The 11923-nt window shown below is 40.3% G+C and overlaps 1 protein-coding gene across 1 annotated transcript in view; it reads left to right on the plus strand.

Moving 5' to 3' along the window:
- LOC146321347 (IgGFc-binding protein-like) overlaps positions 1 to 10728 on the plus strand; it is a 30400-nt gene extending 19672 nt beyond the window's left edge. The window contains exons 17-29 of the mRNA XM_084726461.1: positions 133 to 694; positions 804 to 1003; positions 1404 to 1539; positions 1644 to 1978; positions 2826 to 3393; positions 4127 to 4719; positions 4871 to 5438; positions 6275 to 6825; positions 7570 to 8119; positions 8200 to 8399; positions 9020 to 9397; positions 10288 to 10559; positions 10652 to 10728. Of these exons, the coding sequence (XP_084582587.1) occupies positions 133 to 694; positions 804 to 1003; positions 1404 to 1539; positions 1644 to 1978; positions 2826 to 3393; positions 4127 to 4719; positions 4871 to 5438; positions 6275 to 6825; positions 7570 to 8119; positions 8200 to 8399; positions 9020 to 9397; positions 10288 to 10559; positions 10652 to 10667 (4929 nt within the window). The 3' untranslated portion in view covers positions 10668 to 10728. The remainder of the gene's footprint in view (positions 1 to 132; positions 695 to 803; positions 1004 to 1403; positions 1540 to 1643; positions 1979 to 2825; positions 3394 to 4126; positions 4720 to 4870; positions 5439 to 6274; positions 6826 to 7569; positions 8120 to 8199; positions 8400 to 9019; positions 9398 to 10287; positions 10560 to 10651) is intronic.
- Positions 10729 to 11923: the final 1195 nt, after the last annotated feature.

Consider the following 11923-nt stretch of genomic DNA (forward strand, 5'->3'; position numbering starts at 1 on the left):
CTAAATGGCACTTGGTTTGTGGTGCTCAACCTCAGCAACTTGCACCAAAACTAATCTAGATGGAAATAAGTAGCATATGCATTTTTGATTTTAGGGTGAACTGTCCCTTTTCATGTCAATTATTTCACTTAGGTAAATGGAGCTTATGAGAACCTGCCGTTCTCACAGAACAACATTACCGTGCATCAAAAAAAAGGACGTATAACTATCAAGACCCCACAGTCAGTTGAGGTTATTTCAGACCTACGAAGCCAGATTGTGGTGAAGATCCCTGACATTTACCGCCAGACAACCTGCGGCCTTTGTGGGAACTATAATGACAACCCCTCAGATGACCTGCAGCTGCCTAATGGCACTGTCATCTCCGATCCTGACATTTTTGGGCCATCATGGAAGTTGTCTGATATTGAATCATCCTGCAGCGACGCATGTGACAGCACATGTGAACTCTGCCACTCTCCTGTGCCAGCGTACACCTCTGACCTGTACTGTGGCCTTCTGACCCATCCCAGGGGACCCTTCTCCTCATGTCATTCTTCAGTGTGCCCATATAAATACTATGCTCTCTGCATGGAACACCTTTGTGTTGCAAAGGGGCGACACTGTGCCCTGTGTGATGTACTGTGGGCCTATGAGGCAGCATGTAAGGAGGCAGGAGCAATGGTTGGCCTCTGGATGAACACAACAGGCTGTGGTAAGTTTAACACTTTGGTAGATTGTCTAAATGTCACTAAAGTTCTAAATTATTAAATGCAGGAAAAAATACTGTTTAACACCAGATGTTGTGTGTATTTATTGTGCAGCTCAACAGTGTCCTCAATTCAGCCACTACAGCCAGTGTGCCAACGCCTGCTCCTCAGTGTGTCCTGAGATAAGCCAGACAGTGCAGTGCCCCAGGGACTGTGAGGAAGGTTGCCAGTGTGATACTGGACACCTTTATGATGGCCATGCCTGTGTACCGGCAGAGCAGTGCGGCTGCATACAGGATGGGAAGAGGTTTAAGGTCAGAATTACATACAGTTTGTGTGCAGTCTAATTAGAAAAGTGTTAATTCAGTTATTCCTACACTTTCACTTGAAAAGGCTTTTTTTTAATGGCAGCAATATGCAGACAATAGTAGGATAAACAGGTGTTGGCAAGGATTCAATTTGAAGTTCTGTTCGTTTAGTGTAGAAGAGCCTTTCCCGTGAGCCAACATGCACAATAGTAGCACCTTGACTCTGTTTGACCTGAATGGAATGGAACCATGATTTGCATCATTGTAACACGTTTACCCTACCATTTCGTGTCAAAATGGCTGCTGTGAAAAAGCTGTATTATACCATTTTTGTTATTTGTAATATTTAAATTTACCTTTTCAAATATTTTGTTTTGGTTTCTTTCATGTTGTGGGTTGTTTTCAGGCCTCTGAGAGCAAACTGCTACAAAACTGTACTGTTAACTGCACCTGTGGACCCCCTCTTGTCTGTGAGCAGTACTCATGTCCTCCACTGCACAACTGTACAGTTTTAGAAGGAATCATGGGTTGCTACAAGGATGGTGAGTATTTAAAAAATATATATATTTTTGATACCAAATTGTTTGCTAGTGCACTCATTGCTTTTCATATTGTTAAAGTTAAAATTACTGTATTTTCTTTTAAGCAGAGCACAACACAGATCCATGCGAGGGGAAATGTGACAAAACAGAGAAATGTCACCTTAGCAATGGTGTGCCTGTCTGTGAGAGCCACCAGGGTCTGTGCTGGACCTGGGGAAACCAGCATTACCACACCTTTGATGGGCTCAACTATAACTTTGAGGGTACCTGTACCTATCTGCTCACAGCCAGCAAAGGGGCAGCATGTGGTCTGGCATCCTTTAGTGTATCCAAAAAGAATGACTACCATGGTAGCAGAGCTGCAACCTCCACTCAGGTGGTCACTGTCCAGACTTATGGGTTCATCATCGAGCTCAGCAGTGAAAAGGACAGCATACGTGTAAGTAAATGTCAGTTTTTGAATAACATCCTGTAACATGTTATAAGAACCATCATTAAAAATGGAAAATTTAACTGTAGATGGTTATTTCATTGTTAAACAATTTAATGTTTTATAATTATCAGTAATGCCATAACATTGTTTGAGATGTTTTTGTTATATATGCAACAATAAAATGACTCACTAATGTAATCAGAATGTAATATTGTCTCCTATCAGCTATGCTTCAAAATATAACTTCTTTTATATTATGCAAGCCAATGATAAAATGATAAATTATAGCTATAATTAACTTTATTTGTATAGCACATTTCATATGTGAAATGTAGCCCAAAGTGCTTTACTGCAAAGAAATCGCATGCACCAAGTGCTTCACATAAAAGAAATAGAATGAACATAAAAATACTAATAGAATGACATAATCACTGGAAAATAAGAAGGAAAATAAAACTCATTGATAAAAATAAAAATTGGAATATGTAGAAAGAATGTGCTGAATGCATAGGATGGAAAATACACCCAGTTAAAAATTACATTAAAGTTAAAAATGGAGTGTATAAAATCAAGGAAATGCTAATTTTTAAAGTGCAGCAGTGCATAACTGTGACACAAATTGCAAAATTGTCCCAGGTCTGTAGCAGGAAAGTCAGAGCTAGTTAAAGGCCAAAGTAAAATGAGTGAGATGAGTTTTTAGCTTTCCTTGAAAAATGCTTGAATTAAATTTTAGAATGAAATGTTTTAACAGTGAATTATTAAATATCAATTTACCATTTATGAATGCTTATTATAAAATGTTACCCTAAAGTTGCTCAGGTTAACTTTTCTCACTAATCTCCTTTGTTTTCAGGTTAATGGTCATGTGACTTATATTCCTGTTAATCTGTTGCGGGGTAAGATTCAGGTCTCTTACAAGACGGGCAGAACTCTACTGAAAACTGACTTTGGTTTGCATGTAGTCTTCGATGGGAACTCAACTGTCCTTCTTAAACTGGACCCACACTACAAGGACAAAGTCTATGGACTGTGTGGCAATTTCAACGGTGATTCTCAAGATGAGTATTCTGTAACTACGCCTGGTTCCCCTCCCATCAACAATAGTGTGGAGCTCGCTCAGTCTTACCAGCTCTTTGATGGGGACCATAACTGTTGCACTGGCTGTAAGCAGGAAGTGGATGAAGCGGGCTTGCTTGCAGATGCTGTTCCTGAGGTCGTCTCTAGTCACAGGAGGCACTGTGCAGTGCTCAGTGATAAGAATGGTCCGTTTTCTCACTGTCACAGTCAAGTTGATTCGGATTCCTTCTATGAAAGTTGTGTTGTGCATAATGGAGAGTTAGAAGCTGCTCTTCGTGAAGCTATGCATGCATACTCTGTAGTTTGTGAAGAATCTGACAGCTACCATGGTGAGGTAACAGCTGGTAAGTAGTTGTGTAGAGGAGTGTAATATAATTCAGTTAAAATTTTTGATGTCACTTTATTTTACAGTGTGCTTATAAGATATAATAAGCTGTATTTTGTATCAAACTAGACAAACTAAAAATGCTCTTTATCAGACAGTATTGGACCATTATTAGACTTTATAAGAGGGTAAATCAGGACACATTACAACAGAACTCTACCGTAAACTTAAGTGCATTTCTCACTGTTACACCCTTATTAGAGCCTAGACTTCAGTTTACAGTACAGTTCTACTGTAATGTGTCCCTAACTACTGTCTAAGGTGTATTTCTCACTGGGGGACCCTTATAGATTTTATTGGACAGTAATTAGGGACAATTTGCAATGGAATTGTACTTTCAACTTAAGTGAAATAACATTTCTGCTACTTCACCATTTTGAAATGTGAGCCAGATCTACCAAGTAAAGGCCAAAATTATAGCGGTAGGGGATAATTTGTCCATTATTGACTATACAGACTTATTTTAATACTATAGGCAGATGATGTGATTCGATTTAAAACGGGCATCAGTTGTGGCTACTCTGTTAGTTTGATTCAGACACCTCCTTTGGTCCAAGACAACTAGCAAACTAGAAATAATAATAGATTCTTTAAAGTATGGCTTGTTACATCCTGTATTAGTGTACTGTAAAAGTGCATCCAAATTATCTTGTGATATAATCTTTAAATGATGCACCAATGAATCATTTCAGATGTGCACTGTCCACCAAACAGCCACTACAAGACCTGTGGCACAGCCTGTCCTCCATCGTGTGAACAGAATACCACCATCTGTAATAAGGCCTGTGCGTACGGTTGCTTCTGTGACCCGGGATTCATTAGGAGTCCAACTGGCTGTGTGCATCCACATCAGTGTGGCTGCACAGACTCCAGAGGCAAATACCACAGCCTCAACTCAACCTTCTGGGTACCAGATGACTGTGGCCAGGTTTGTACATGTGGACCAGCTCCTGGAAACGTCCACTGCCGCCAAGCACAGTGTCCCAGAGGAATGGTCTGCAAGCAGCTGCATCACAAGAGGGTGTGTCAACCTGAAAAATCCCAGAACTGTACCATTATTACTGGGCTGCATTTTACCACCTTTGATGGGCATCATTTTGAGTTTAGAGACAGTTGTGCATATTCACTGGTTCAAACAAACTCGAACCTAACTGGACTAACACCATTCAGCATTACCATCTCTGATGCAAGCTGCCACAAAAGGCTTTTTCATAGCGTTGACTTGACGCTCTCAATCTATGGTTTGGATGTGACGGTGAAAAAAGATGACCCAGGAAAGGTTTGGGTGAGTATTTTATAGGGTCAAATTGGCTGTCATTTTTCTTTTTCTGTCTGAATTGAGCACTAAGGCATATGTGTGAACATAGATTGTTTACAGTGGTTCATTTTGAAGAATGTTAAAGACTAAGGAGTTCAGTTTTGTTTCTCATTTTCAGGTTAATGGACTGCATAAGCCCCTGCCATACTTTAAGCAGACAGGCCATGTCAGTGCCTACCACACACCTTCATCCCTTGTCATTCACACTGATGTGGGATTACAGCTGATTGTCTACAAGGTCGGCACACTGATGGTCATCCTCCCTAGCAGTTATGCCTCCTCTGTCTCTGGTCTTTGTGGGAATGCAAACAGTGACCTCGCTGATGACCAAATTATGCCTAATGAGGAGTTGGCCCAAAACACACTAGAGTTTGCCCACAGTTGGAGGTCTCAGGGAGCAGAGTCCTGTAGACCCACCTGTTCCTCCAGACTGAAGCCTTGTCCTGCTGAGGCACAGAAGCTTTTCGAAGGCAGTGATTTTTGTGGGGTGTTGTTGAATGAGCTCGGACCATTTGCAGACTGCGCTTCAGTGTTAAGTCCCAGGCATTACTTCCACAACTGTGTTGCAGATACCTGCTCTTATGATGGACACTACTCAGCACTCTGCAATTCCATCGCATCTTACGCAGCTGCCTGCCAGGCTGCTCGACTGCCTGTCAGGCACTGGAGGAGTGACACTTTCTGTGGTGCGTATGCAGTCTTTTTCTGCATCTGATAAATTTGAGTCTGTGGACACTGTTTGGAGTCGGATCAGACATTTAATGTGATAATGCTAATGATTTAGTGATACTTAATGTCTCTCTGGGTTCAGGAATTATCAAGTGCTCACTTGTTGGCTTTTGTGAACATTTTTGTCCACTTTTGCATTATAGACCATTGTGGGAATATCCCTATACACTAGAAAAATGTCACAAAACACTTACAGTTCACCCCCCCAACTCAAAAATGCATATTTTTGCTCTTATCTGTAGTGCTATTTATCTATCTAGATTGTTTTTGTGTGAACTGCTGAGTTTTGGTTGAAAGGTTTGGAAGATGTAGGTGTAGTTCCTACATGAAACTGCTCAATAACACGGTCTGTGGATTATCTCGAGTAACTGGATCATGATAATGGCAAAAAAAAAACAAAAAAAACAAATTGCACGCAGAATTCAAAATGGCCAAAATTCCTGGTTTAGGGTATAGCTTCAGTGGCTTTTTTTGTAGGTGTGGACAGGTTATACACAATGCAATAGAGTCGTCATACCATGCCTAAGCCCAGTTGCAACATGAAATCCAAATATTTTCAGGTTCAAAAATAGTTGCAAGGTTTGAGTTTTTAAGCATTCGAAAGGCTTCTGGCGACTTCCTGTCAAGCAGACTGTCATTAAAAAATTGGAAATTTGGGGGTGCAATGGAACTTGCATGTTGACTGCTTTAAGGTAGAATGAAATGTAAATTTATAAAGCAGTAAATCATGTGTAAAATGTTTTGTGATTCTGTTAAGCTAAAGTAAGACATATTTTACCCTCTCTCCTGCTAGGAATGTCATGTCCTAAGAATAGCCACTATGAACTGTGTGGACCTCGTTGTCCTGTCATGTGCCCTGGACTGTCCTCACCAGCAAATTGTAGTGGAGGTTGTGAGGAGGGCTGCCAGTGTGACCCCGGCTACGTCCTGAGTGATGGCCAGTGTGTGCCGGTTTCTGACTGTGGTTGCATACACGAGGGACATTATCAACCGGCTGGCCACTTCTACTCTGAGAAAAGCTGCCAAAAGTGTAAATGTGTAGGAGGAGAAGTAACCTGCAGCCCCATGGAGAACTGTTCAGTAAATGGTAGCCTTGCCTTGCAGTATGGGGTGTGCCAAGTGTTTGCAGGCTTCGGCTACATCACTTTTGATGGTGTTATTCTGCCTCACCATGGCACTTGTACCTATGTACTGTCAGTCCTCTCCTCTAAAACTGTGCATGACTATACTCTCCTACTTAGCTTTAAAAAGGATACGACTGGCACTTTCACAATTAGCAGACTAGTGTTCCATTTGCTTTCACTGGAAGTGTCGGTTAACCCTGAAACTTTGTTTAAAATACAGGTAAGTTTTGTTATCTATCTTAATGTGTTAAAGATAAGTTGCATAAAGTCTCTGCACCCTTAATGGGATAGCTCAGATTATTTGAAGTGGGGTTGTACATGTATGAGGTACTTATCGATAGTAATAGTAAATAGTAGTAGTCAGTATTTTGCCTGCAGTCGATGCTGGTTGGCATGCCCTCAGAGGAGAGAAGCTAAGCAATGTGCTGCTGTGCTGCTAAAATACGTTTTGCTGTTGAACCTGTTGGTCAATAGCAAAATGTATTTTAGCCACTTGGGGGGAAAAAAGGGCCTCTCTCTGAACGTTTTGATGTAAATTATTACAGTGCAGCCTCTCCCCTGTTAGAGCAGGTGCAGATTAGTCATTTGTCAAGGAAGGAAAAAGATTGTTTGCTTGCCACCTGAACAGTAGTATTATATTTTATTAAAGTACTTAGTTACTAATTGTTGTATGTTTTGTTTTAGGGTTTAAAATTCATAAATGGTATTATAAAGGTATTTAAAAGTAGATTTAATGTGGAGAACCCTAGAGGTACCCTTAGGCAAGTTACTGAAATTTAGTAATTAGTTACAGTTACAAATTACTAACACTGCTGACAGCAAAGTAACGCAGTAAAAATATTAAATATAACACACATTTTTCTTTGAACTGACATTTTTTTTGTTTGTTTTTGCTGCCGACCCTGTCCACAGCAGCTCAGCCTCCATAAAAACTTTTGCTTTAACTGGTCTTTATGCTTTTCAGATAAACAGAGAAGAACGCATCGTGCCTTTTGATAACGGAGAATTCAAAGCATACCAAGATGGCAACAGACTGATCATGCTCACACGATCTGGGGTGAGAATTGACTTGTCCTCTACCCAGTACCTCAGGTTAACTGTGCCACAAGTCTCTGACAGCACAGCATCAGGCCTCTGTGGAAACTTCAATGGGGACAGGTATGACGACTTGGAACTGAGAGGAGGTCATCTTACCAAAAGCTATGCAGAGCTCCTGCACAGCTGGGCAGAAGTTCCTGGACAGCACTGCACTGACACCTGTGGGAAAGAGTGTGATGAGTGCAACCTGTCCCCACATGACCGCATGATCTGTGACATCCTGTTGATGAGCAGTATTGAATTCAACCATTGCTGGAACAGTGATGTGGACCGTGATGTTTATGTACACATGTGCACGAGGGCAGTTTGTGCAGGCGCAGGTCAAAAGGCTGCGTGTCTAGCACTGGAAGCCTATGCTGCAGCCTGCCAGGCTAAAGGAATACCAGTAGGACCATGGAGAGAGAACACTCCTTGTGGTAAAAGAATCATTTAGGTTTAATTTTGTAAAAGTAGAGTATGTAATCCACTCTAAATGATTTGTTTTTACTACTACCAGCTCTCCAGTGTCCTGACCGCAGCAGCCCAGGGGGTTGTATTGACTCGAGCTCCAATTCATGCCCCGCTCTGCTCCTGCCTAGTTCTTCAGCTACTGGCTGTTCAGAAGGCTGCCAGTGCCAGTTTGGAAATGTGTTTGATGTGGGCGAGTGTGTACCTTACAGTCAGTGTGGGTGTGTTCTTCATGATATATATATCAAGGTAATTACACAAGCTAAATACTAACACTTAAAGGATCTGAATGCTTCCTCTAATACAGCAGCTTGCCTATTCCCTTAAATGTACACAGCATTAAGTATCATACTTTTACCAAACTGTAAAAATACTGTTACACACTAGATCTTTAAGTCAAGAATTTAATGCAGGACTTGAAAGTTTTACAGGGATTTATGGACATAAGATAATGGACATTAATATAATGCTCATAAGTGTTTTCATTTGTGTAAACTCACCTGAATATAAGAATAGTTATAATCATATACTGTATTTTTTTTTTTTTTTTAAATGAGCAAAGATAATATTGTATGTTTAGTGAGTAAAATATATATTTTTCAAAGTAATTAAGTCTTATTCAAGTTCTGGGATAGGGGCAGTGCCCTAGTGGCCTCTATTGACCAGTCACCACTGAGTATAATATTTCCCTCTAATCTTTTCTTTAAGTACCCTTTCTTCTTCTACTTTGCTGCATTTTAAAGTACAGTACTGAAGTACAAATTCAGTTACATTCACTGTTATATTCCACCACTGATTAACTAATCAAAGCTCATGTGAAGTATTTCAAAACAACCACAGAATTTGTTTCTCTTGTCTCCATTTTCTAGATGGATGAGGAACGGTACACGGAGGACTGTACCCAGAGGTGCTGGTGCCACCCTTTGAGTGGGGTGATATGTGAGGAGGCGGGCTGTAGTCCGGGGCAGCAGTGTGCTCTGAAGAACGCTTCGTGGGGTTGTCACAACAGACCTGAAGTCTGTGAACTCAGGGACAGCCTCAAAGTCTCCACACTCAGTGGGAAGCAGCTGATCTTGGAACCTCAGTTATCTTACAGTCTGATGTCGCTCTGTGATGAGGAGAGTGAGCAGTGGTTCAGCGTGATCTCTTACTACGGACCTTGTGATGGCAGCTCCTCAAGGCTCATCTCTGTTTTTCAGATCCTCATGCATGGCTCATCATTCACCATACAGGATGGCACAGTGAAGGTATAACCCCACTAAGGCTGGGTTCCACAAATAGGATTTATTTTTAAACCTGATTTAATCATGGTTTAACTTTAAATTATGTTGCACCAAACTTTTAAACTAGCTTTGAATTAAAAGACATCAAATCTCCACTTTTTTAATTTTTAAAAAGCTACTGTATTAAGATTGAGTAAAATAATTCTCTGCTGAGCCATCATGAGTAGGCTAACCAGCTGTCTAGCTAGCTGGCAAACAAAACAGCATTTTTCCTTTTTGGATAGCTGGCAAACCATCTTTCTTATAAATCCCAAAACTTATTCTACACTTGCTTGTTATAAAAGTTTGGTCTGATGCGGTACAATGTCACTTCTGTCGCAGGAGAAGGGAGGAGGGAGCGCTTGTTTTGTGTGAGCGCAGCAGCAAGCATCTAGTGAGAGCGGTGCAGGCAGAGCAAGGAGGAGGAAAAAACAGAGGAAAGTTACAGTGGCAGGTCCTTGATTCCAAAAATGAAATGTATGTGCATCCTAATAGGAAGTATCAATACACCAGTGCTGCATCGATTTGTTTCCGATTCATGTTCAGCTTTTTACTGATACAGGCTGTCTGAACCGATGCACTCATATCTGAGATTTTAAAGTCTGATGCTTTGGATGCATGAGTGAATCGTTACACCCCTAGGAGCTCCATATTGATTAAACCCTGTTTAATTCCAGTTAATTTCCAGATTAGTTTTGCATTGTGCAACAGGGCTCTGTTTATTTTTAAATTTGGATTAACTCATCTTAAAAACACAGTTTTACTAAACTCTGAGATGAAATTCTTAGACTGGGTTGCACCAACAGGGATGAATTTAATCTAAGGATGGCTACAAACTAAAACTTTCCAATGGTTGTCACTGTTTGACCCCACAGGTGAATGGACAGTTTGTGTCCCTGCCTCACACTTGGTCATCAGGGGTGTCCCTGTCATCTGGTGTGAACCAGGACAAGTCAGAGGTCACAGTGATTCTGAGGAGAGATGCTGGAATGGAGTCAGAGCTGGAAATAGAGGTTGGCATTACCATGGTGACAGTCAAGGTGCCTCTCTGGTTCTCAGGGAAACTGTGTGGTCTCTGTGGAAACCTTAATGACCTCCACTCTCACAGTTCAGTCGGGTCATGGGTTCTCACCAACTTTCCTGGCTGGTAAGTGATGTTCTCCTCAACAATAATGTGCACTGACTAATTGGTGTTTGATTAAAAATCAGTTCAATAATGAATGTTTTTTCATTTTACAGTGGCTTCACTGGATGATGGCTATTTTAATTTCCTGACTGTATTGCTGAATGTTGAAATACAACAGTTTTTAAACAAATTTGTGTGTATTGTCTGTCATTTAAACTCTGGATGGAATGCCCTTCTCTCACACTTTACATAACACACTGGCAGCTCTCTTATCAGTCAAACCCATACACCTTTTTTAAATAAGGCCATCTCTGGTCAGTGTTGATTAGGTTCAACAATAACGAGGGCACACCTTTATCTAAATCCACAATGTGTGTACATTTACTAAACCAAGCTTACTGTTGCCCTGCCCAAGGGCTTCTGATCAAATGAACACGTATTAAATATTTGAGTTTTTTATCATTATAAGCAAAATCTAATGCAAACTTTTTAGGGCCAAGTCATATTTACTTTTCTCTCTGTCACAAATGATTATTGCACCCTCCGCTATGTGCGGTTATTCTTGGGTGACACCCAAAACCAACAGAAACCACCCATTTAGCCCAACAACTGCCACTCTACAGAAATGGTGGTTTAATTAAGATTTGATTGATCTGTTCATAGGATTATCCACCCATTTTGCAAGTTTGCACATCTTTGACAAATTGTTGTTTACATGTAGGAACTGACTTAAATTGGCAAAAAATGTGATTTGTACATTTCAGAAGGGCTTATATGCTATGATTGTGATGCACAATAGGTGATGTGATGACTGAGTTTTGGTTTTTTTAACTAATAAAACAAATGACAAAACTCTGTGGCAGAAGAATATTTTGAAAGTATATAAATATAAAATGACAGGTACAGAGGAACAAATTAATACACTAACATGGTTTTATCACCATGTTAGCAGGCACCTGCTATATAATAGCATCTATATAGCACCTTTCATAACAAGATGCAGGTCAAAGTGCTTCACAAGGCAACAAATCAATAACACAGGTCATTAAAACAGGGGACACAAGGAGCTAAAATAAAGTCCTGGAGAGAGAAAAAAATTGGATGATAAATGTTATAAAAACTAATTGTATAGTTCATTAATTATTTAAAATAAAAATTTTAAAACAGAGTTTTCAAAAGGCAAAATTAAAAGCATGATCATAAAATTAAGTTTTGCGCTCTTTCTTAAAACTGTCAACAGAAATTGCTTGTTTATTTTTGATGGGAGTTTATTCCAAACATTTAATGCATACCCAGAGAGTCATTACAGGAACGTAGTTGCAACGTAATGTTTGCAGCATGTTGTAGCAACTTACCAAGTTAAATTCCAAAGTGTCGTGACCAGC

Source organism: Lutjanus erythropterus, chromosome 9, assembly GCF_056507025.1.
Source record: "Lutjanus erythropterus isolate fLutEry1 chromosome 9, fLutEry1.hap2, whole genome shotgun sequence".
Lineage (NCBI taxonomy): Eukaryota > Metazoa > Chordata > Actinopteri > Lutjaniformes > Lutjanidae > Lutjanus > Lutjanus erythropterus.